General features: G+C 54.7%; 6 protein-coding genes across 6 annotated transcripts; 2 read left to right on the plus strand and 4 right to left on the minus strand.

Annotated features, from left to right (window-relative positions):
* Positions 1 to 3909: 3909 nt before the first annotated feature.
* Positions 3910 to 8245, plus strand: N0V96_003845 (uncharacterized protein; the record flags this gene model as incomplete). The annotated part of the gene is made up of 5 exons (XM_053190499.2): positions 3910 to 4579; positions 4633 to 4749; positions 4816 to 5374; positions 5427 to 5954; positions 6004 to 8245. The coding sequence occupies 5 exons, from the start codon at positions 3910 to 3912 to the stop codon at positions 8243 to 8245; spliced, it is 4116 nt and encodes a 1371-aa protein (XP_053051908.2).
* A 608-nt stretch (positions 8246 to 8853) lies between these two features.
* N0V96_003846 (uncharacterized protein) lies at positions 8854 to 10955 on the minus strand (the record flags this gene model as incomplete). The annotated part of the gene is made up of 2 exons (XM_065756949.1): positions 8854 to 10799; positions 10949 to 10955. The coding sequence occupies 2 exons, from the start codon at positions 10953 to 10955 to the stop codon at positions 8854 to 8856; spliced, it is 1953 nt and encodes a 650-aa protein (XP_065614716.1).
* A 1408-nt stretch (positions 10956 to 12363) lies between these two features.
* ucp12 (putative ATP-dependent RNA helicase ucp12) lies at positions 12364 to 16448 on the minus strand (the record flags this gene model as incomplete). Its single annotated transcript, XM_053190497.2, has 2 exons — positions 12364 to 12644; positions 12671 to 16448. The coding sequence occupies 2 exons, from the start codon at positions 16446 to 16448 to the stop codon at positions 12364 to 12366; spliced, it is 4059 nt and encodes a 1352-aa protein (XP_053051906.2).
* Positions 16449 to 17177: 729 nt separating this feature from the next.
* HNT3 (aprataxin-like protein) lies at positions 17178 to 18004 on the plus strand (the record flags this gene model as incomplete). The annotated part of the gene is made up of 2 exons (XM_065756950.1): positions 17178 to 17183; positions 17258 to 18004. The coding sequence occupies 2 exons, from the start codon at positions 17178 to 17180 to the stop codon at positions 18002 to 18004; spliced, it is 753 nt and encodes a 250-aa protein (XP_065614717.1).
* A 2091-nt stretch (positions 18005 to 20095) lies between these two features.
* IRC22 (Increased recombination centers protein 22) lies at positions 20096 to 21017 on the minus strand (the record flags this gene model as incomplete). Its single annotated transcript, XM_053190494.1, has 3 exons — positions 20096 to 20381; positions 20445 to 20881; positions 20940 to 21017. 3 exons carry the CDS (start codon positions 21015 to 21017, stop codon positions 20096 to 20098), a joined length of 801 nt encoding a protein of 266 aa, XP_053051903.1.
* A 1535-nt stretch (positions 21018 to 22552) lies between these two features.
* CLB4 (B-type cyclin) lies at positions 22553 to 24685 on the minus strand (the record flags this gene model as incomplete). Its single annotated transcript, XM_053190493.1, has 4 exons — positions 22553 to 22849; positions 22901 to 23440; positions 23497 to 24570; positions 24674 to 24685. The coding sequence occupies 4 exons, from the start codon at positions 24683 to 24685 to the stop codon at positions 22553 to 22555; spliced, it is 1923 nt and encodes a 640-aa protein (XP_053051902.1).

The raw sequence follows: 24685 nt of genomic DNA on the forward strand, positions 1-24685 counted from the left end.
ACATCCCGCGCAGCACAACATGTTGATGGTGTTTTATTTAACGTCATTTTATAAATACCGCGTGTTTCCAGTGGTGGATTTGTTGAAGAAGGCGTTTTTAACGGACGTAAGAAATGTGTCTCTGGACGAGGTGCATCGTAACGTACCATTTCCAGTGCATCTCGCGTCTTGCGACCATGATGCGTACTGCAGCCGTAGGAACTGAGCTGCACAGAACGGAGGAAGTTGGTCTTTCGCTGTCCTGGGTATGCGTCGCTCTGACACTCGCTTCTGTCGATCGGGCCTTGCATCATGCCATCGGGCCACGGCGACGCACAAACTGGCGAGCGACGAGGCCACCGACGTCGTTGTAAGTCGTTACGGCGCATTGGCCAGACGCTGATGGGTTGACCCCTGCAGCAGCGGCCGTCTGATGTACCTGCCTAGTAAGCCTGCAATCGCGTGGGCAGTGAACTCAGCCCTACCCAAGAGTTGAAAGGCTGACTTGTGGACTGCCAAATTGATATTGGACAATGACGGGAGACTCGGCCCTGGCATATGTTTCATCGCACGATTGCTGACCGTTGATGTCTTATCGATCTACCAATGACGAGGCAGACGAGGCACGCAGCAATACGGAGCTGGAGATGACCGAGACGAATGATGCAACTCGACCGCAAAGCTGGATGTAAGATGAAAGAGGCACAGCTCAGCCTGACGGTTGCCTTGGGGTGTCGGGGGCACTCTGATTGGAAAGATTGGTCGGCCATGATACATGTATTCCGTACATCTGATGAGACTCGGAAGGCACCGATGGGCTATGAGTGGGGCCCGCCGAGTCGGGATGGCATTAGCGGGGCAGTAGCGGATGGCGCAGCGACCACCTTCCCGCAGGGGGGCCGGACCAGGATCCACTACGGGCCCTTGCCGCAGGCCCGCGTTGTTGGTGCGAGCTTACGGGCTACCAAATTACGCAGTCAGTTACCGGGGACTATTGGTGACATTGATCATGGATTAGAACACAGTCAGACGAGACATGTGGGCAGAGATTGTGGCATTAGGAGCCTCGGACTTCGTCACCCACTCGATACTCCGTACAGAGGCCTCAATTCCGGTCAGTGCAATTTGATGCTGGAATCCGGTTCACTGCCCTTTGCTCTGTCACCTCGAACCGCATGCCAACCCCATCGAGCATGTCAGTGGCCGGCGCATGTCAGGCATCAATCATTGTTTTGCATCCTCAATTACATGAATGAAGTAGGCAAACCTTCCCAATGACTATGCTAGCGACCGGAGAAAAAGCTGCATATAGCCAATGTTAGTCTTGCCTATTCTCGTACTTCGCCTCATATAATGCTTTTCTGCGGCGCATGCACTTCTACATCGTCATTGTCTAGTATGAAATTCTGAGTCGGCAAACTTTTGCAGAAGATGCAAAAGGAGACGAAGAGGACAATACCTCATGTTCATCAAGGCCAAGGCTTGGTAGCATGAAAATCCTTGCCCTATCGTGGACAATGTCCAGCCGAGGTCCCGACCCCTGTCATGTCGAATTCACCTTGCACCAACACATCTGGGTAGGGACACGGACTAGTCTCGTAAGGCGATCCTGTCGCACAAGACTTTGGCAGGTCTCTGTTTAAATGGCTATCTCATTCTTTGAATGAACGGAACGGACTGAGACCAGGCTAGTCAAGTCCACCACTCGATTGTCTCAGCTTTCATGTGGGGGGACGGGCGGCTCGGGAGCCGATTTTGCTCCAATTCAGACTTGCGCTGACTTAATTGAGAACATCTGAATTGCCTGGATCTGTTGTTGTCTGTAAAACTTTACCATCTTACTCATGTCTTGAAGGAGAATTGAGCCGCAAAGCGTGCAACATCAACGGTTGCGGTTGTCATGTTTAGAAGGGGTCTGAAAAGTTCTGTGACCGGGGCCTTGATGTCGATTGTGGCTGCCTGGGGTCAGTCAAGGGTAAAGTTCAATTCATGGTAGCATTTCCCTGTTGCTGAATTCATCCTTAACCCCAGGATGCTTTAGGCAATCATTGATTGTTCGGGAAGGGTGGTCTGTTCTGGTCTGGGAAAAAAGATACTTGACGCACGTGCCAAGCGGAAGTTCCTTTCGGCTGAGCCCTGGAGTGGCTGCCAGTTGAAGATAAGCGGGGCAAGGGTGCAAAGGACGGGACTCACTCAGGTCAAATTCCAAACGGGCAACCACTCCGTCGGGTGGAGAAATCGACGGCACGGTACGTATTCCTTCAAGTCCCTCCCACTGGGAACGGCCGCCTGGCTAAAGCCGAAGGGGAGACAACTTTTGACCAATTTCATTGGCCCGTTTGCGCACACGCAAAGAGCGACCCAAGAGACATGTCTTTACCGGCCATTCAGGATCCATCTTTCCGCTAGCCTGAGCCTGGACAAGGTACCTAAGGTAAGGTAGTGAGGTATTCTTTTTCAGCGTGAGTACGGAGTACGCATACGTATCTTGTTCTCACTTTTCCCTCCTGTCCACCGAGGTAGGTAGGGTAGGTAGGTACTGCTCCTAGCATTCAGCTCGCCCAATCCAACCCCATCAACGACACCAATGGCACCACCCAATACAATGTACATCAAGAGGCAGCTTCTTTCTTTTCTGGTCATGACAGACTCGGTCCGGCCAATAGACTCATGCCGTCTCGCATCTTCTGCAATAGTTGCTGCACACTAAGAAGTGATTGTCACAGCCCGACTCTCCATCAGCCCTCCTCCTCTACGCAGTACAATCCTACTCCGATTACTATCCGCACGACGCTACTCTTATTTTCGGCAACGCCTTCTGCACATCTGCAGCTCTGCATTCTATTGCGCCGGCGCAACCACCCACTCACACCTCGAGAAACATGGCGCTGAGCCCTCAGTCTCACCCTCACTCCATCCCCCATCTTCTGCTGCCCGGCTTCAGGACCTCAGCTCGTGCCGAGACTGCGGTCTTCTCTGTTGCTTTCCCTTATTGTCTGTCTTTTTGCCTACTCAGAGCCTGATAAACCCGGGCCCGGATTTCAGTCTCAAGCCCCGGCTTTCCAGCCAGCCTCATTAGACCGGCTCGCTCCAACTTAAGTGCAAGCATGAATGAATTCGGATTCGTGCCCTGGGCCCGAGACACCAGATAGCAGAGATATCGAACTATGTTGGCCCTGGCTTGGCTCAGTTTGCTAATTTCGACTTCGGAGTGTAGTTACCATAGTTCACATGCTGCCAATGCATTCTCTGAGATGTTCGTGTTGGTTTGGCTTCAGCTCGAAATCAACAGTCACCTTTTCTTCTCGTGCAGTATGCCCTCCACACTTGCAATCGATGACGGATCCGGCACTGGTCCTTGCCGGCTCGACGGGCTCGTTCGTTCGTAGCGCACCCAATGCACCTAGTGACTTAGTATCCCCATGTGCCTGTCGGCAAGGATGTTCCCAGGACCCCGGTCATCCACGGTGGTGTTCCCTCCTGGTCTGACTGGGGTGGGTTCTCTGTCTAGGTATCTACATAGACTAGTGTGGGATTTCTTACTAGGAATAGTTCGCAGCGGCGCATCTCCCTCTGCTTGGCCCGCCGTGGATCCCCCAATGAAGCATTCTTACATCTTCTCTGTGATGCCCATTTCTCTCTTCCGCCTTTCATTCTGCGCTCGTTATCCGCATTCATCTTCTCAGCCTTGAAGCGTGTGTCTACTTCTCTGTTTTGTTGCTATATAGAGTCCGGCGAAGCCCCTCTTATCCTCAGACCATACTCACTCACCAACCACATCAACCCAGTATCTTGGCGGCATTTCCTAACCAGCAGAGTCTTTCTCGGTACTCTCACACTTGCTCGTCAACTTGCTTTTGAGTCTTGTATACCCTGACCTTATCCACGCTTGGATTTACCAGCGCTAGAGGCGCCACACACATGGCTCCAATGGCTACTACAGAGAGCCTCAAAAACGGCACTGAGTCCGGTCCCAGCCATATTAATGTGTCCAAAGCCAATGGATACCACTTGGACAGCAACGGCACCAATGGTCACAACGGCCACAACGGCTCGACACCAAGATATGCCGGCTTCTCGCCTGCTTCAACAGACTCACGCCCGCAGACAGCGTCTTCAAAATCCTATCAAGAGGAACCCCCATCCAATGGTATCAGATACAGCAAATCTCACAGAATTCCGACTTTCGGAATCCACGAAGAAGATAACGCCCCTAGATCAAGGAGCTACGCCAACATCCGCACATATGCCGACGATGCTCGAAGACAATATCCTCGCATATCCAAGCCGGTCGAGCTGATGCGCAGCAGCTATGATGTCGTTGTCATTGGTTCAGGGTACGGCGGTGCTGTCGCCGCATCCCGCCTCGCCCGTTGCCAAGATGCCAATGGCAAGCGCCAGTCTGTATGTGTACTTGAGCGAGGACAGGAGAAATGGCCTGGTGAATATCCTACTGGCGTTCTCGACGCCTTTGACGAGGTACACGTTTCCGGCGAGTTTGCTCCTGGTTGGCTACCCAGCACAACCGTGGAAAGGGGTGACCCGACTGGCATGTACCACTTGATCTTCGGAAAGGGGTTGAACGCTATCGTTGGCAATGGTAACTACTTCTCTCCCACTTGGGTTTGAGAATCTGTTGCTAATTGATGACAGGCCTGGGTGGCACGAGTCTGATGAACGCCAACGTCTTTCTAGAAGCGAACGAGGCCACTTTGTCTATGCCTATCTGGCCCAAGTCCATCAGGGAAAACCCAAAATGTCTGGAGAAGTGTAAGTCAATCAACCTATAGCATTTGGTATCAATCTTTGTCACATCACTGACACGTAGTCACTCAGTCTATCAAAGAGCTCGCGATGTTCTTGAGCCAACCCAGTACCCAGACGACTGGCCTGAACTACCCAAAGTCAACCTCTTCAAGAAGCAGGCCGCCGCTCTTGGCATGTCCGACAAGTTCAAGATGGTCCCTCAAACAACAAGGTTCCGCAACGGTCCCAACAGTACTGGTGTTGAGATGTCCCCATCAGCTTTGACCGGCCAGGACTGCACCGGTGTCAATGATGGCTCCAAGACAACTACATTGGTGACTTACCTGGCCGATGCCTGGAACTGGGGCGCAGAGATGTTCTGCGAGAGCGAAGTTCGTTTCATCAAGAAGGCCGACCCGCGCATCGGAGGTTACCTCATTTTCTTCGCCTGGCACGGCCGGAACCGAGGTCACTTCAAGGCCAATCTCCACGGAGACTTGATGTGGGTGCACGCGAAGGAGTGCGTCTTCCTCGGTGCCGGTGCTATTGGTAGCACTGAGATCCTCCTCCGTAGCAAGGAGATGGGATTGCCCCTGAGTCCCCGCGTCGGCGAAAACATGAGCGGCAATGGCGATATGCTAGCCTTTGGGTAAGTTTGGACCTTGCTACTATGAGAAATATGCAGCTGATCGCGATCTCAGATATAATATGGACGAGGAGGCGAACGCCATCGGGAAGCCCTTCCCGAACCCGTATAACCCCATCGGACCTACCATCAACTCCGTGATTGATGATCGTGAGGGACACGAGAACCCTCTTGACGGATATGTTATCCAAGAGGGAGCCATTCCTCGTTCTCTGACACCGTTCCTTCAGACATTGTTGGAGATGATGCCTGGAAGCATTGAAGCCACTGGAGAGCCGTTCCAGGAGAAGGTCCGCTCCGCCTTTGCTCGGTACTCAAGCCATCTGTTTGGCGCGTATCGCCAGGGCGGATCGATGGATAACACTCAGGTCTATCTGGTCATGTCTCATGACAGCAGCCAGGCCATGCTTACGCTCAAGGATGATAAGCCGGTTCTTGAGTTCCTCGGGGTTGGCCGCAGCGACCACGTTCGCAAACTCAACGACTTGCTGGCAAAGGCCACACAGGCCATGGGTGGAACCTTTGTCAAGAACCCTTTCGATGCCCTGATGGGAGGTCAGCAAGTGACCGTTCATCCTATCGGGTAAGTTTGACGTTGATCCAGTTGTGAACTATTCTGACGAAACTCTCAGTGGAGCTTGTATGGCCCGCGATGATACCGGCGCTACCGGTGTCACCAACGATGTTGGTGAGGTATTCGCCGGAGACGACGACGAGACCCACCCTGGGTTCATCATCACTGATGCCTCCGTCATTCCCGGTGCCATTGGTGTCAACCCCTTCGCTACGATCACAGCCCTGGCCGAGCGTTCCGTCGACGCTCACATCCACAGGAGAAACCTCAAGATTCACCCCAACGAGAACGGTATCCTGGACCTCTTTGGGGAGCCTCAGTTTGCCCCCAAAGAATCCCACGAGACGGCAGAGACTGAAGTCGAGATCAAGAGAATTGACGAGGCAAGCTCACTCATCCGCCATGCCGACCAGTCCAAGGCTGGAGGATTCGGCTTCACCGAAGTCATGTCTGGCTTCGTACACCGCGACGATGGGCTCGTGACTGATAAGCGGGCCACCTACGAGTTGGCCTACCGAGCAGCCAAGAGTCTTTGCGAGAGCGCCAGATTCTTCCTCAGTGTTCAGGCCTTCAACACGAAGTCCATGATCAAGGAGCCCGACCACTCTGCCATGCTAACGGGTACCTTTGTCTGTCCCTCTCTCCGCGGTTCTCCCTTTATGGTCCAGAGAGGTGACTTCAACCTCTTTATTCTCGACCAGAAGGCACCGGGAACTCGCAACATGACGTACGACTTTGACCTCCGAGGCATCCACGGCGAGAAGTACCACTTCCATGGATACAAGGTTGTCGATTCGTCCGTCGCCCTGGCCCCTTGGCAGTTCTGGAAGGCGACGAGTACGCTTTATGTGACCATCACTGAGCACAATCGCGACCTAGAGGCCGTCCACGACTGTGACGAGCCGTGGCGCCGCGGAAAGGTCGTCGCCAAGGGCATCATGCACATCCAGTTCGCCGACTTTGTCTCTCAGATCATGACCATGACTCCCACGGGAAGCAGTCTCATCAAGAAGGCTTACAGCGCGGCGAGCTTCCTCACCTACTTTACTCGCAAGTCGCTCTCCCTCTTCCTGGCGCCCTTCACCCCCCTCCAATATCCCAGCGTCACCTACAACGGGTATGTCAACGACACTCCTCCCAAGGCATCCTTCGTCATTGTTGCGCGGGACGGCGTCAAGACGCGCATGCACATGTGGGAGCCGACCAACCCGAGCATTGAGACCAAGAACCTCTTCATGATCCCCGGTGCTGCAGTCGATCACCAGATCTACGCCCTGCCCACGATCAAGTACAATGCGGTCAACTACTTCACCCGCGCAGGGTACCGCGTCTTCATCGCCGTCCACCGCATCGGCCAGCTCATGGTTGCCCAGAACAACTGGACAACCTACGATGCCCGCCTGGACCTGCGGGCCTGCATCGAGTACATCCGCGAAAAGTACGCCGACGGCAACTCCAAGGAGAACAAGGTCTACTGCATCGCCCACTGCATGGGCAGCGTCGCCTTCTCCACCGGTCTCCTGGACGGCACCATCCCCTCCAACTGGGTCCACGGCATCACCTGCAGCCAAGTCTTCATGAACCCGATCTGGGCGCCCCTCAACATGGCAAAGGTCATGGTAGGCCCCATCCCCATGGACAAGCTATACAAGATGGTCCTCGGCAACTGGTTCTCCTGCAGCACAGCCAAGGACGACAGCTTCCTCCAGCGCGCCCTCAACGAGGCCCTAAGGCTATACCCCGAAGAGCGCAAGGAAATCTGCAACAACGCCAGCTGCCACCGCTGCACCCTCGTCTTCGGCCGCTGCTGGAATCACAATAACCTCAACGAGGCGACGCACCGCCAAATCGACCGCTTCTTCGGCGGCGTCAACATGACGCAGCTCCAGCTCCTCATGAAGCAAGGCTCCGAGGGCCACGTCATGACAAACGGCCCGCTCTTCCGCCCGCTCACGACGCCGGACAACATTCGCCGCCTCCGCGGCGTCCCCGTCATGCTCTTCGTCGGCCGGGACAACGCCGTGCTGACGCCCGAAGCGACGGAGCGCACGTACGAGATCCTCTGCGACACGTTCGGCTCGCACGGCGGCGACGGGCCCGGCGGCGGGCTCCAGTATCGCCGTCGTGTCGTCCCCGGGTACGGACACCTCGACTGCTGGATTGGCCGCAACGCGTGGAAGGACGTGTTCCCGTTTGTCAGGGAGGAGGTCGACCGCGTCGTTCGCGGCGAGGAGTATCACTTTGTCGACCCTGAGGATAAGTTCTCTCGCATGGTCGACAGCGGCGAGCTGCTCTACTAGAGATGAAGAGTTTTATCGTTGTAGCATCACCATCATGCTGTTGTTCGCGGTCGTGTGTTTCTGGGGTTCGGGATTTATCTCTCATCAACGAGTCGGAAAAGTGTATCGATACCCCTCCATTCCTTACTGAGATGTAACGAGAGCATAGGAATGGCTTTCTTTAAGATAGGGATAATCTTCAAAGCGTTGGACAGCAAATTGGATTTAGACAGGGAAAAAGTAAGGCAGAATTCTCACACTCACTGAGGTGGATAGGAGTTTGGGTTGGATCATGTCATTTTCTTCAGAAAGAAGCAGCAGTGCAGGCTCGCATCTGCATCATTCATTTCACAAGAGGTACTTCAAAGTTACCTAAAGTAGATGCCAAATAATCAAAACTATCGGCATCACAAAAAAGAGAAGCCACAGATACTGTACAGAAACGCCAGTGACCTTTGCCGATTTCCCAGTTTCATACGCACATTAAGTCCATCCGTCCGTCGTGACCCGTACCTCATCAAGCCTAACATGGTACAGATAGAAGGGGGTTCTTCCTCCCTCGCGAGGAAAGAACCAAAGCAAAACGTACTTGTACAGAGAGCATGCTTCCTCTCTCATGAACCATCATCTCACGACACCTCACGCAGGGACTTGACGTAGTTTGCTTCCAGCGCATCCCAGTCAACCACACCGGCCTCCCTCTCAACCATCTGCGGCGGCGCCCACGCTTCATCAAAGACCAACCGGACATCGTCGCGGTATATGAAGCTCTGACGGTGCCATTCCTCTTCACTAGACGCCTCGATTCTGCCCAACGCCACATCGAGCTGCTCCACGACGACGCCCGACCCGTCGTCTTCCCACGCGATCCAGGCCATCGTCTTGCCACCCTCAACGTCAACTTTGAGCGAGGCAGAACTCCACTCGAATGTCCCGTTGGTGAACCCTGGGGCGGTAATCTCGACGATCTGACCCCTCCGCCGCTTCTGCTGGTTCGTTGCCGCCGAGGATGTCGACGTGACGACACGGGTGAGCTTGACTTCAAAGACGCCCTGGGCCGTCGCGAACCCTCCTCTCGCGAAGCTGAGCCACTTTGTAAGGTGCGGGCGGACGGTCCACTCTCCACCGGCAGGCGCGAGGAGCTGGATCCCCAGAATCTCAGACGTAAGGGCGCTCGTGGGACCCGAGGACCAGCCGTGGCAGTGAGAATTGCGGGCTGCGGACCTGTAGGCTGGATACTGTAAACCGCCGTCGACCATGAAGCCCTCGACTAGCGTGCTGTTCGTGAAGCCCGGCCCGTCGAGGAGGTAAGACCACTCGAGGAGCATCAGCTCGACGGCGGAGTCGTGCTCGTCAGCCGCAGCATGGGCGAGGAGCTCAAAGGAGGAGACGAAGGGCGAGATGACGTTGGGGAACTCAACCGCGGGGGCGCCGTACTTGCCCCAGCGGGATCGTAGTCTCTCGGATACGACCGCACGTCGGGAGCGCGGCGTAGCACCGGAGATGAGGGCCCAGCTGTTGCCGTCTTGGGGGTCGGTGTGCTCGGGGCCGCGACAGCTGCGCCGGCCAATATTGTCCGAGTACAGACCGGTGTCTCCGCAGTAGAGTTGCTGGATGCCGGCGTTGAGAGCGCGGCGCACGCCCGACCAGACTCCTCGCGGACGTGCCGCGGGGCTGTCGTCGTGGAGCCACTCTGCTAGTTTGATGCTCTTCTCTAAGACAGCGCTGAGGATCGCGCTGGCTTCGAGGTTGTGGCCCGTCATACCTGGGCGCAGCCAGTCTGCGGCGCTGGTGACGTGGAGAAGGCCGGTGTGGTCGACCTTGTCGATGCTGACGTTGAGAGCCTTTATGTAGGCCGGCCAGCGTTCTGCCAGCCAGTCCAAGTCGCCAGAGTACTTGACATAGTTGTAGGCGCCCAGCAGAGTGTGCAGGTGGTATGTATCACTGAACTCGTCGTGAAGACCCAATGGCGGGCCGGCCCATGGCAACGATCCGTCCGCGTACTGATGGTCGAACAGTACGTTGAGGGCATTACGGACAGCTACCATGTCATACGTGCTGACCGCAATACCGGGTACCGCAATGAACATGTCGCCGGGCCAAACAACGCGATCGCGCTTTGCGCCATCGGTCGTGACAGCCGTGCCGTTTGCGACTGTGAAGTTGGAGTACCAAGAACCCGTCGGCGACTCGTTGTGGTCCCAGTCGCGGTTGTAGTCGATGATGGCCGAGCCTTCTCGAGGGTCGATTGTCGAGAGTTGGAGAGTATACGCGCCGGCATACCAGATACGATTGAGCATGTCGCTCGAGCTGTGGAAGTAGCCCGAATACGCACGACCATTCGACTGCGAGGGAAAGGCGGTGCAGTTTACCCAGAGGCCCTTGAGCATAACCCAAGGCTTCTTGTACGGGTCTCTATCGGTAGCTCCTTCAAGAGACACTTGTTTCTCATCTTCTCCTAGCACTGCCTGACCTTGGGGCCGGGGTATCTCCACGAAGCGATCATCTGTCAGGACAGGGTATTCCGGCATCGTCAATGTGAGGTACTTGAAGCCGCCTCGTATGAAGTCCTTGCCTACGCAGACTGTGCCGGTCCTATCGTCAAATTCAAAATGTAATGGCAGGTCTCGGTCTAACTTCTCGGTCGTGGTGTCCGGCTGCGGTCCGGCATATAATGAAGACTCGGAGTACGCCAGGGAGATTTCGGGGTCGTTTCCGGTGGACGACACATCGAAGCATACACTGTCAAGCAGCCATTGATTAGCCAGGGGAGGTGCGCTCTAAAGGGCAGCGGGCACAGAATTGTACCGTCCAGCAATGTTCTCCTCAAACTCAAGCGTCAACATCCCGCCAGGCCCAATAGTGATGCCGTGTTGGAACGTACGTCCCGCGTCGACACCGACCTCCACGGCCTCCAGCCCCGATGTCGTAATGTTCCCTTCCACATCCCATATACGATGCGGAACGATATGGGTCTTGTCCGCTGGTGCTTTTATGTATCGTTCCCAAGGTCCCCTAAAGACCGGCGTGTCAGGGAGGCTACTCGGATCGATAAACGGAGGCTGCAATGCCGCCAGGACCATGCGCGGCGCCAGCATCGAGACCAGGGAGGTCCATTTCGCGCGCGGTGTCGTGGATTTCATTCTATCGGCTCACTTGAGGCACGTCAGGCGTTACAATCGACAAATGGGAAATGAGGTCGACAAAGTTCAATAGTACAGCCGACAAGTCGAAGCCATTCGGAACAGAAAGTCTCGGGGGGGTAAGTTGCAACACCGGCGTCGTTGTGCAGGCGTGAAAAGTCCGGAGGCTGCAAGGGTTTTTGGGGAGCAAAAGCCAGGCGCCCTGTTGAGAGGGAGAGGGATTGACGCACGCACGAGCTATGGGTTGTTGCTTTGTTGCGAACAGAGTCCGTTGCAGATTTGGGGGGGCCACCTCGAGGTCGTTGCACCTGCCCTGCGTGCGTGCCGAGCTAGCTACCTACCCCGCGTCCCACCCCGGCCCCGCAGCCCCCGGCCGCCGATCGCCGCGAACTCTATGCACCTATCCATTCCGGGCAGACGCAGCCCACTCCACACTACCCGTAACCTCATCCACATGTCGTGAAAGGTTTGATGCCCGTTGACAGCCATATCTCACTCTGAAAGAATTCATTTCAAGGAAACTGGTATTGTTGAGAGCAAGGTAGAGGAAACGTACGTGACGGGTAAAAGCCGTCGAATGACTAAGTAACCTCACCTATATTGAACCACCTGGAAGTGGGGTTGCAGCAGAAAATCGTCCAGTTTCAGACCACACCGAACCCGAGACGTTCGTAATCCACCGTATTTCAGACAACTACCATGTCTCATCGCGGCAAATGAAGAGTTTTCAAGACGGGCACTTACGATATAACATCAAGCCTGAGTAATGGACAACGCGGCCAGCCATTGTACGCGGCCTTGCTTCGGCCGCGTCTTTTGCGTGGAATGAACATCCCAACATCGGCTCTGCTTGAATAAGGTACTCGAGATAAAATAAAATAAAAATGTGGGAACGCAATGACGTGTGGTGTGTTGCGTTGCTCACTCTATTTTTGCCCCTCCATATTTGCGCCAGCATAATAATCCACAAAAAAGTACGGCATACCGTCCGTTCTATCATGCGTCTAGTCCGTCCAGCTCTATCAGCTTCGCAACCAGCTTGATCACCTCGTTGTCTGTGAGATCCAACCCGGGATTCTCAATCTTCATCGCAATCACGTCATCGACCATGCCCCTGAGCCTCGACACCAAGACTCCCAGCCGCGCCCAGCCTCGAAGGCGCACCCATTCGTCGACGACCAGTCCTCTTCCCAGCGTATCTAGACTGATGGCACCGGAGAACAACAGCAAAGTGTAGGCGTTGAAAGCTATTTCAGAATCAGCACGGTCATCTTCGCCTTTGATGTTGTCAATAGAAACTTACGTGTGAGATCTCGAATGAATGTCTTGCTGGTGGAAATCATAGTAAAGTACGACATGAACGAGGCGTTACCAGTGAACCCCTGACTGCCAAAGAGCGTACTGCTGGGATGCACAAACACTCGGCCCTGCTCCTGAGCAAAGTACTTGATTAACCGCGCCTCCGGATCCAACTCCTTGGCACCGGAAACCGTGCTGGTGAACTTCTTGTCGGGGTACTGGATTCGCGCAATCTGCGGGTTGAACGCCGAAGCCGTGATCGCGCGGAGAAGCGTCATGCCGGATTTGCTTTGGCTCTGAGCGGCGCCGGACTTGCTCGTCTCGACGATACCGATTTCAGCGAGGGCAGAATAGTACTGCATTCGTGTTGCCGATATGTCATTGAGCGTAAGCCACGAGAGGAAGTTGTCGTCGCAAAAGTTGCGAAGCTGCCGCTGTCCCACCCCGTCGCCGCGCATCTCGTCCCACTGCTTGAAAGCCTCGAGATCGGTGAGCAGGTCGCCGTCTCCGTTTGAAAATTTCATGCGCGCGTCCTTGGCCTGGTCGCGCTTATCCGGAGGCGACATGAACGGACTGCGGGTGCTGAGAATGGCGGCAATGGTGACCGAGTCGTCCAAGCAGCCAAAGATGGCACCATACACCATGAGTTTTGCGCATCGCAAATCGGCGGGGATCATGGCTAGTTGTTGACCCAGTGCCGTCATTTCGTCTCCGTCCAATGCACCCATTCTGCGCAAGAGCTTGATTGCGCCATCAACGGCTGTGCTATCAGGCGGCGTAGGCGATTGGGAGAGGAACCCGGCCACATTCCTCACACCCATGGCCCGTACGGACAGACACATCTGCTCTAGCGGTACTCTTCTGATTTCCGGGTCCGGCCGCTCAGCCATCTGTTGCTCGAGGTTCTTAGTGTACAACTTGTAGCACTTGCCGGCTTGCACTCTGCCAGCACGACCACGCCGTTGCTTACACGCTGCTCGAGAAGCCCAGTTCTCCTCCAACTTCCTCATGTTGTTCACGGGGTCGTATGTAGTCTCCTTCACCTTGCCGCTATCGATAACGGCCACAATGTCATCAATTGTGATTGAAGTCTCCGCCACGTTGGTGGCAACAACAATCTTTCTCTTGCCATGCGGTGGACTGGCAAAGACCCGTTTTTGCTCTTTGGTCTCCAATGAGGCATGCAGAGGCAGAACGTGTAACGAGGAGAAAGACCGCAGAACGCCGCACGCCCTGTTGATCTCGGCCACTCCGGGTAAGAAGATAAGAATTCCGCCCGACTTGCCCGTATGAGACAGATCCGCGTCAATCTCCCGTACGATCTCTGCTAGAAGGTCGTAATTGATGCGATGGCCCAGCTTTTGAATCACCTTGCCCATGGCGTCGCCTCGTCCGCCATCCCCATCAATCATGTCACCTCTGAAGCCCGTCATGTTGATAATATCGTCTAGGTAGAAATCATCAACAGGGTACGTTCTTCCAGCAATCTCCACCATGCCGACATCCAAGCCTTGTGAGGTGAAGTAGTAGTTGAAAGATGCGGCATCAAGCGTGGCACTCATGAGCACCAGCTTCAAGAGGTTCTTCCTCGTCTTCATAACCTCCCTGACAATGGTCAGAAGAAAGTCTGTATCCAGACTACGCTCGTGCACTTCATCGATGACAATGTGACTGACGTCTGCCAGCGACGCCGCAACGTCTTCAATCTTTCCACCAGAAGTCTGCAACCTTCTCAGTAGCACACCAGTCGTCACGAATGTGATCTTTGTGTTGTTGCTTCTACGGTTCTCGCCGCGGATAGCGTAACCGATTTCGTCTCCGACTCTGCTACACCGTTCCTCGGCCACACGGTCGGCCAAACCAAGCGCGGAAATTCTCCTGGGCTGTGTCACCAGCATGTTGACACACTTGCCCAGGCCTCTGTTGTATAAGTCGTCCAGAATGAACTGCATCGACTGCGTTGACTTTCCGGAACCAGTTTCACCACTGATGATGGTGACGTGGTTATGTTCGACGGTTTGAACAATTTTGTCACGAACCTGCCACGCAGGTAACTTTTGACGCTTCGACATCATCTTCTCCCAAGCCGGGTCCTCCGTTCTTCTCAACCAATCGTCTCGTGATCGTTCATCAGGTGTCCACGAGATTGGCTTAGGAGCTCTCTGGGATTTGTTCGAGGCTCTCTGCGACCGGGCTTCGTTGGGTACCTCGGACGCTGTGGAGGCTACTGCTGAAATATCCAACAGTTTCCCGGGCCGTTCAATGATGTCGTTGATATTTTGCTGGATCCAGTCAATGGCAACAAAGACCTTCATGGGCTCCTCCCAGTAAGAGTCGTCCAGATACCCAATCGTCTGCTTGATTATCGACAGCTTAATCTGTGCCGGAAGAGGTGCCACAACGGCAAAGTTGAGCTGAGCAGGGTAATTCGGCGTCTTGCGAACCTGAACGGCGGCCTCTACCGGCTTCCCTGCATTCTTGACCTTTTCAAGCTTTACTTGGATGATGTCCGCTGATGTTTTCTTGAAGAGGTCGCCGAAAGAAGATTCCATCGCAGAAACCTCATCTTCCCACAGCTCATCAGCAGAGACACCTGGGGGAAGAAGATCTTCCGCAGTTGACCGCGACTCGTCTCCTGATACTTGTCCCAATAGACGGAGCTGAAGGAGCTCGGCTGCCCGGCCTTCGCTGCCGCCAGCCTCTTCGAGGACGCGGGCGCACAGGTCGAGGGCGTAACCCGATTCCGAGAGACGCTTAATGACGGCCTCTTTCTTGAGGTCCATGGAAGCGACTGAGATGCCCGCCGCATAGCTCTCCGGTAGTGCCCATCGTGGCAGATCGTCCTCGGGAACGTGAATCAACAGCCACTCGAGCGTCTCTTCACGATCCTTGCAGATCTCTGTGGCCTCCTCAACGTGACTTCGTCGGAATCCCAGCTTGCTGAGCTCGTCGACAATCGCCTTCTTCTGAGCCGCTGGTATTTGAATCTTGTTTGGGTTCCAAACAACATACTTTTGAACCAGCGCCTCGACCTGGGTTCGTGAACGCTTGCCCATCTCAATCTTTGGCGCCGTCACCCAGCCCTTCATAGCGTTTGCGCCGGCCAACCCAGATGCGCCAGGCATGGACTTCGCCTTCTCCTTGGCCGCCTCCGCCTCCTTGCGTTTCTTCTCAGCCGCGGCCTTGGTGTCCTTCCTCTCCATGAGAGTCTTGAACGGGTCCGCGTCGTACATCCACGCTTTTCCATCTTTGACGTCCTGCTTCTTGATTTCCTGGAAATCTTTCCACATGGACTTGTAGTCGGGCGGCAGCACCATGTGCTTGTTCTGCATGCTGCACACCCTAAAGAGGGCATACGTGGCCGCGGCATGTCTCGCCTCCAGGGCAGTCGGCCTGGTGAGCAGATGCTTGAAATCCGGCGCAATCTTGAACGAGTCCAGGGTCATGAGCTCCTTCGTCTTTGGGTCCTTTGCGCTGAGGGTGATGAAGCAGGCATACCCCTCCGGGGTCTTGCGCATGTCGTAGACGGGCTTCTCCCACTGCTGCTTCTGGCAGTACTCATTGAAGAGGTTCTGCGGCAGCTTTCCGGTCCATGACGACCCGCCAATGATCTGTTTGACGGTAGGCTTATTGGCAGCTGGGCCGGCGGCCTGCTCCATGAGCGATAGACCGCCAGTCTTCTTGCCTTTGGAGCCATCTTTGGACGACGATGCGGCTGCTTGCGCCGCTGGGGCTGGCGCGGCGGCCTTGTCCTTTGCTTTGCCTTTCTTAGGCGGTGCCATGGTTTGGTGGCGTATCGAGGTGTTTGTCTAAGGGCAAGTCTGAGCCATGGAAAACCCTGTCGGCGGTGAAGACGAGAAAGCAGTCGGTTGATCGTGAGCCACCTCAGATCAACTGGATGGGGCGGCGTCGACTGAGCTCGTTGCGATGTCACTGAAAGCACCCAGGAAATTTTATTTGCCCGTGGATTTCCCAGGTCGATTGGGTTGGTTGTTGGAGTCCAGTTGCAGAAAGCCACTTGCCGTTAGCGGTTGCAGAGGCGGTTTGCAGTGGCCACTCAGCGACCTTGACGTTGTTGCGGCTGGCACTGGATGGAGGGGCACGGCTCCTCCTGCAGCTCCCCGCTGTGGGTACCTCGATTATAATGAACCCCAACTCCAGGTCGTCGTCCCTCTGAAGCTCTGAAGGGTCCAGCCGCATCTCCAATCTGCCTGATGCACATTCACATTCGCATTTATTGCCGTACTCAAGGTAGACAGCCTTTGGTCGCAGCGTGAGCGCTAGTAGCAGCTTTTAAGCTACGGAATCCTTGTGACCACAGTAGTTCATAACAAAGAATGGCTCATTGAACACAGTGCACACTCTGGGCGACACGCAAAGCCTCCTCCCACGCCCAGCTTTCCAACTTCCCACCAGCAAGATAGACATGGCAGGCACAGACTCGGATCCCGAAGACGCCATCACGAAAGGTGAGATCCAAGGGACCGCCGCCACAACCGCACAGCCGCGAAATGCCTGTAAGCTATCTTATACAAACTTTCCCCCAGACCTCGCATGCATTCTAATCTTTGCGCGCCCCCAAGTCGCAGAGCTCATGACACGAAAGCGCAAGCCCGAATCGACCCCAGAACCCCCCAAGGCTTCTTCGTCTCGCAATAAGCCCCCTCACACAAGCCGCGATGGCCTCGGCGTATATATCGAGAACCCATCCACCTTCCCGGCCTCGCGAGTAATCTACCACAATGACGATTTCGTCGCCATCAACGACCTGTACCCGAAAGCTAGCGTCCACACGCTGTTACTCCCTCGATCCCCCAAGCACACCCTCCTCCACCCGTTCGAAGCCTTTGACGACCCCAACTTCCTAGCGACGGTACAACAAGAGGTCTTGAAGCTGAAGGACCTTGTAGCCAAAGAGCTACAACGGCGATTCGCAAAGGACAGCAAGGCCGAGGCAGAGCGAGAAGCCGTCCTCGACGGACGCGTGGAGCCGATAGGCGCCGAGCTACCCAAGGGCCGTGACTGGCACGGCGAGATCATTACCGGGATACATGCGCATCCGAGCATGAACCATCTGCACGTCCACGTACTTTCGCGAGACATGTATTCCGTGTGCTTGAAGCATCGAAAGCACTACAACTCCTTCAATACCCCTTTTCTGGTCGATGTTGCCGATTTCCCACTGGCCCCGGACGATCCCAGGCGTCATCCCGGCCACGAGGGCTACCTCATGAAAAGGGACCTGGTTTGCTGGAGGTGCAATACCAACTTCAAAAACCAGTTTGCAAAGCTGAAGGAGCACCTCTCAGAAGAATTCGTTGAGTGGAAAAAGGAATAAAGACGGTTAGACAACCAATGCGATACACAGTAGCGCAACGAGGGGGGGATAGGGGGATGAGAAAAAGCAAAGCGTGGAGCAGCACAACAATCTCGGCCCAGAGATGGAGGGTTGCGCCTTCACAACAACCATAGAAGGGTGGAGACGAAATAGTCTCGTATTCAGCAAAAAGCATGGTATATCAGTAACGGTCAGGGTCTCGCGTATCGCGCGGTCTGCAGGCGGGAGAGAACCGGGACCATCATCGACACCATGTCCACTAAACAAATTGGAAGCGATACCCCAAACGCCCTCTTGTGTTTTCCCCAGTGTCCGCCAGACGAAAAATCCCAAGATTCCGTGCGAAATGTAGCAAAAAGGTCTTCCCCTTTCGTCCGTCGTGTTACTGTGGATTTAAAATTTCGTGGTCAGCCGAATATTCCTCGTATCATTCTCGATGGCAGCCAGGGACGCACCTCTTCGGCAGAGTCCGCGGCGTCGGAGGGCGACTTCATCGCGGCGTCTTCCTTAGTTTCCTGTGCTTCATGTATTAGTGAGCTGACGTTCATACTCGTACACGAGCCGGGGGGAAAGAGATCTTGAGCTAACCTTCCTCTCCGTCCTCAGAGTCGGAGTCAGCGGGCAACTCCTCTTTGGCAGCCTTGCCCTTCTTCGCAGACTCGGCCTTGGGTGTGGCGGCGGCGTCAGACTTGCGAGGGCGGCCACGGCGACCGCCAGCGCCGGCAGACTTTGGTGTAGCCTTCTTGGGTGTAGCAGACTTCTTGGGGGTAGCTGCAGTCGCGTCATCGGCCTTCTTGGGTCTTCCGCGCGTCTTGGTGCCAGTGGTGGTGGGTGCGACCGTCTTCTTCACACCTCCGCTGCCTTTTGGGCGTCCACGAGGACGTCCCGTAGGGACGTATGGAGTCTTCTTCTGTCCATCGGCTTTGGGGGGCCTGCCGCGGCCGCGCTTTACGGGTTCCTCAACGGTTGGCGCCATTGTAGATTGTGTATGTCGAACGAAAGTTATTTGCGAAGAAGAAGAAAAATGTGGGGAAAAATTACGCAAGAAATCAAAGGTCGTGAAAAAGCCCCTCGACGTACTGTACAATTCTTCTCTGCGATGATCGAAGAGAATGGGGTTCGCGAGAAAGTCTGGGAGAGAGTGAAGTGTGAAGGAGAGAAGAAGGAGCAAGTTCCAAATGTGCAATTAAGGTCCGATGCACATACCGTAGAAGCGACCCTTGTGGGTGGAAAGCGCGTTTGCGCGTCACTCTCGCGCTCATGGGGAAGCTACCACCTTAGGTTCGTTGAGCACCAAAGGTAGTTACCCGCTTCTGGGGTAGGTGCCTCCCAGGAGTCCAGGACCACCCAACTTTAGACTGAAAGCTCTTGCACCAAGAACCATGCAGATGCATCTAGATTTAATGAGATAATCTAGCAATGGCCCAAACTCTCCCAAAACATTGTATTTTGGTATTCAAAAAGATTGCGAGTCACGATGGCACTTTCCACTGGTTCCATGAACAAGAATACTCCAGTCCCTGCTCTGGCGCAATTAATCAGAGTTCTGACCGTATTGAGGTAAGATCTGGGTCCTGAAACCTCAATTGGACGCGTCTCAGGTCGGATCACTCAAGGTAGACTTGCTTTTCCTTGTCCAAGTGATTGAGAGTAACACATCTATGCTGAGAGTTGGCAAGCTTATAGGCGAACACAATTCTCACAAAGCTTGGTTTACGTACAATGGTTTGCAACAAGCTCTTGGCAGCCTATCCTTCCCTTGTTGTCGTTGCTTTGCGAGTAAAATGACGTCAATTGATGAGAGACATTCAAGATGCCGTTCACATGTTGTTCGCAAATGGATCTTCAAGGCGATAACAAAGTTCCAGTATTTCCTACAGGAGTCGCCAACATCGGCTTCTTGCCTTGTATGCAGCTATTGTACAGTACTTTTGTTTTTCCTTCTCCAACATCAACTCAATGTGAACATCCGATAAGCTCTTTCCCAGCTTGTTGGGTTCTTCAGGGTTGCCAATCTGTGATTGCATTGTTGCTGTCTTGTCCAACGCATCCACACTCTTAGGCGGCTCGCTTCGTAGAGGTACTACGTTCCTACTCGCCCTTCTTGAGCTTGCCACTGGCACCGCTCTTGACGCGCTTGGCGACAGGGCGGTTAATGTGGTGGTCGGGGATCCAGCTCTCGTCGTAGCTCTTGCCAGTCGAGGAGGCAACACCAGTGGTGTCGGCCTCGGCCAAAGGCACGGTGACACTGACAGTGCGCGCCTTCTTGGAGGACTTGGCCTTCTTAGCCTGGGGGAAGAGGGCTTCGATCCAGGTCTTGTAGACAAAGTACAGAGTACCAGCGAAGGCACCAGACAGGAAGAGGTAGAGGAAGATGCTACAGGAGTTGTCAGCGGTTGTCATCGTACCTCAATGGCGGCGCCCTGGTCATAGAACTTACATCTGGGGATCGAAGATGCTGGTAGGGGGCTCGACAATGGCGGCGGTGGAGTTGTAAGCCTGGACCTGGAAGATGTCGCCCTTGGAGTTGCTCACGACAGCAATAAGCTGGAGGAGAACATCCTGGGGGTTGGCATCGAGAGCGAAGGAGTAGGGAACAGCCTTCTTGTCGCCGGCCTCGATGGTCAGGTCGTAGCGCGCAGCGGTCAGGTTGCGGATGATGCTGTCACTGGGGAGGGAGTCCTCGGGGAGCTCCTGAGTGGAAGACAGGGTACCGCCAACCATGGCGACCTGAATCGGCGCATCCTCATTGTTGGTGAACTCGATCAAGGCCTTGGTGGGGTGGCCATTGACGATCTTCACGCCAAAGATGTCGGCATCGGGGAAGGTGGTCTCGATGTCAGCCTTGAGGGTTGGAGGAACAACGTCGGTGTCGACCTGGTGATGGTTAGCAATGAGCGTCAGGGGAGCTCCAGATGTCGAGGACATTACATACAGGGGCCTCCTCGGCAGCGAAGACGCCGGAGATGGGCAGGGCCAAAAGGGCCAAGAGCGAGGACTTGAGGTAAACCATTGTAGTGACGACGAGGTGCAATCAACTGGATGCGACGTGACCAATTCAACGATCGCAAGCAAAGTTGACTGGAGTGGGGGAGGAAGGGGAAGGAGGAGGGAGGTAAGAAGGAAGATGGGAAGTGTTAGACGGAAGATGGAGATGGAGACAGATGGAAGGGGGGCTGGGGCAAACCCAATTCAACTCAGATCGCGTGCGTCTGCGCTGAGGTGTCAGGTTGGACAGGTACGGTAGTGTAGGCGGGAAATAAAAGTGTGCGTGAGGTGGGTGATTCAGCAATGGGAAACAGAGGCAGACTGGACAGTCTAAGACTGGGAGGCGACAACAGCAAGGTGGCCTCACAGCAATCGATCCACCGATGCCTTGGAGAAAAAAGGGACCTCCCTCGCACCGCGGCCACGGCCTCGTCAATTGAGCTGTTGGCCAATAAAGTGCCTGGCGCACTGCGGAGCTACCCCATGGTGCAAGTGCCACATGGAGAACCAGCCACCAGCTTCTAAGGTAGTGTAAGCGAGTGGGGCACCTCAAGCTTCCATACCAAGGTACGTCGTGAGGTAAGGTACCTATACCTTAGCTGGCGTGCGCACGCTGGGCAGCTTGACGAACTATCCAATCAAAGCTGCCGTCAGTTAGGGAAGGGAGCTGTACCTATCTTCAATGTCGACAATTGCTGGTATTGGATGACTTCAACGTCCCATGTAAGTTACTAACTTAGGATGGGAGTGCTAATGTGATATCTACTCGTGCGTCCAGCCAATGTTTACAAGCAGTGGCCTTCATCACAGTCAACACACTCGATCAATGGACCAAAAGTACTGTCAAGATATTCATTGCCTTCTTACTGACCCAACTACCGTGACGCCGCCATCCATTGTGGCCATCTCAGCTGATCCTCTAGCTGAACTGTAACAGTACATAGAAAATGCAAATCCCACCCCCTTTGCCAAAGAATTATAAGTCATACACAAGTTATTGCCTTGTCCCAAACCCTCCCTTAGGCAGTCATCATAGTTTGTGCCTGTTCATCTATGCCACACCTCCACGTATCGCGCTTGCTTTTGGTTTCGGTTCTGGTATGTTGCTCCTGGAAGCCACGCCCATCGTCTGCAAGGTTTCTTTGCCTTGCCCTCTAGAGGAACCTTCCTCCAACGCCAAAACAACCTGGCCGCGTAGTAAAGAGAAAAAAAGAACAAAATCGACTAGGGCCAACCGAAAAGTAGTGAAAGGCTGAGTAAGAAACCAGTCATTGGTATCGTCAAGTCGTCCAGTGTCGTCAACAGACCGCGCGGGCGGTCTAAAACATTGTGTAAAAAGAGTTGCCGGCGGTCGATCAGTCGTTGCGTCTCAAGGCCGGACCTGTTGTCCAGCTGTGTTCGCAATCGTGGTATTATGTAACCCGCCGCAGTCGCAACCAATATCGCGTCGGATGTCGCTTAGGAGAAGAAAAAGGTCGTTGCATCAAGCCAAGTGCCCCGCGGGCGCACGGGGAAGTCCCTCACATGATGCGTCATCGGTGGTCGAGCACAATTGTCCCACTAGCTTTGGAGCTCGACCATCGGCTTGCCATGATGGGGTTGGCCAGCATTGCCGTCAATCTCGGCAAAGTCATAAGCCGCCGCGCGACCAGTGGACTGGCGAACAGCGGGCAGCGTGAAGCCCTTCGCAATCTCCGTCTCAACGTACTCAGCAGCGCGCTTGTATCGCTTGTCAGAGTACTTCTCAAACACCGCAAGGTGGTGCTTGCGTGGGGCGTAGCAGCACTCGAGGATCATGGTAACCAAGTTCTTGAGCTGGCCCCAGGTGTATCCAGAATAGTGGACATGCGCAGGAGTCTGTTTCCTTGTTAGCGGCTTAGTAGAATAAGCATATTGGAGTAGACATACCCAGTCACCCTTCTTCAGGATCAAGCGAGACAAGCAGTGCGCGGCCGCAGCAAGGAAGCTGGGGGGGCTCGCAACGAAGCGCTCGTCCATGATGGTCACCTCCAGGAAGTACTTGGCCAATGTGCGTGTCTCCAGGTCGTAATCATCCGCCTTGCTAACGCGACGCAAGAAGCTCATCGGACCAGGGAAGCCAAGCTCAAAGCTCAACATGCTAAGCATGAAACGCTCAGCCTTGAGGATCTCGTCAACCTTGTAGCCGTTATCTACCATGAAGACTATCTCCTGCAGCGACGGGCAGTTGATCTCCTCGTACTTGGAGGCAACGAGCAATGCAGTTGCACCAACCAGTTGAAGCTTGCCGATCGATACAACCTTGTACGAGAGGAAGCGATCAATGTAGTTGACGGTCAAGAAAAGCGTCTCTGGAAGCAGGCTGAATCGGTGGTGAACTTGAACGAGCCAGTCCATCAGGACGGAGCGCATGGACCATTGAATCTCGGCTTGGTTGTCCATGTAGTGAGGGTCAGGCAACATCCTCATCTGGAAGCATATCGGTTAGTAGATGCCTGTGTGAAGGCTGGACGGGGCACACAAACCTCAAGCTCCCTCATGTACTCAAAGATGTCATCTCCATACTCTGCAACCATGCAGACATCCCAGATCTCGTCGTCAACCTCCTCCTGGGTACGGGTACTCTCGACGATGGCACGGGCAGTCTCCAACTCTTGCTCGACCTTGTCGGTAATCTTAGGAGCGAGTATAGTGGTTGCGCCGCCCGTGGTAAGGTCGCCGCGGGAACGGTAAGAGTGGGCAGTCGTGTAGCCCTGGTCGTCGTAGAGCTCTTCTTCGTCATCCTCGTCCCAATACTCCTCCGCCTCCGACATGTTTGGGACACCCTGTGATTCGGAAAGAGGCTCCAGGGAGCTAAGCTTGTCAACGGCCGCATTCGATGATACAAGATCTTCAGGTAGGTCGCTGTCCGTAACGTCCAGCGAGCGTCTGTGGTACGGGCCATGGTACTGCTCATCGCCAATGTGCTCGACAGCATCCTCGTAGGTAGCCTCCGTCACATCATCCATGGGCTTCCAGGCTGCCGCAGCAGGGGCAGGGTGTGCAGGGGCTGTGGTCAGCTTGCTTTGTGTCCGTCGCAAAACATGCGCAGCAGGCTCCTTCTTAAGCTGAGGCTGAGACTTGTGGTGACGAGGCTGTTTGCCGGAGGCCGACTCTGAAATGGGGTCCTGGGCCACAAACTTGCTCTTGGAGGGACGAGCCTCGTAAAGCTGAGCAGCGGAGGACCTCTTGGCAACCTGCTTGTTCTGAGTCTTGGGCTGCTTCCACTCCGCAGTCACGGGGACGTTCTTGTTGCTGAGGGCTGTAGCCCGCTGAGCGGCCTTGGAAAATCCATCTTTGCCATTGACCGCGTTCTCCTTATTGTAGATGAAATCCACAGCCTTGCCCTTACCCGCAATCTGGTCGCTGGGAAGCGAGATCAGGTTCTTCACCGTGTTGCTGACGTCGCCGAATGCGGTTCGCTTAGCAGCAACCTGCAGAGCACCGTTGCGAGGCATGGCTTGCAGGTTACCGGTAGACTTGTGGCGGTGATGAAGGGAATCGTGTTTCGAAGGGATGATGTTTTCGTTGCCACCTGGGTGGACTCTGAGGCGCTGAGGCTGTTTGAGCCAAGTCAGTCGATAGTTTGAGAAAGCCGCCCTTGCTTGGTCCTTCGGGCAAGGTACGCGGGCGTGGTCGTTACGAGGGAGGATAGTGACTTACTCTAGCGTCCAT

Source organism: Colletotrichum fioriniae (genome assembly GCF_027942845.1).
Source record: "Colletotrichum fioriniae strain IMI 355084 chromosome Unknown scaffold_3, whole genome shotgun sequence".
In the NCBI taxonomy this organism is placed as follows: domain Eukaryota; kingdom Fungi; phylum Ascomycota; class Sordariomycetes; order Glomerellales; family Glomerellaceae; genus Colletotrichum; species Colletotrichum fioriniae.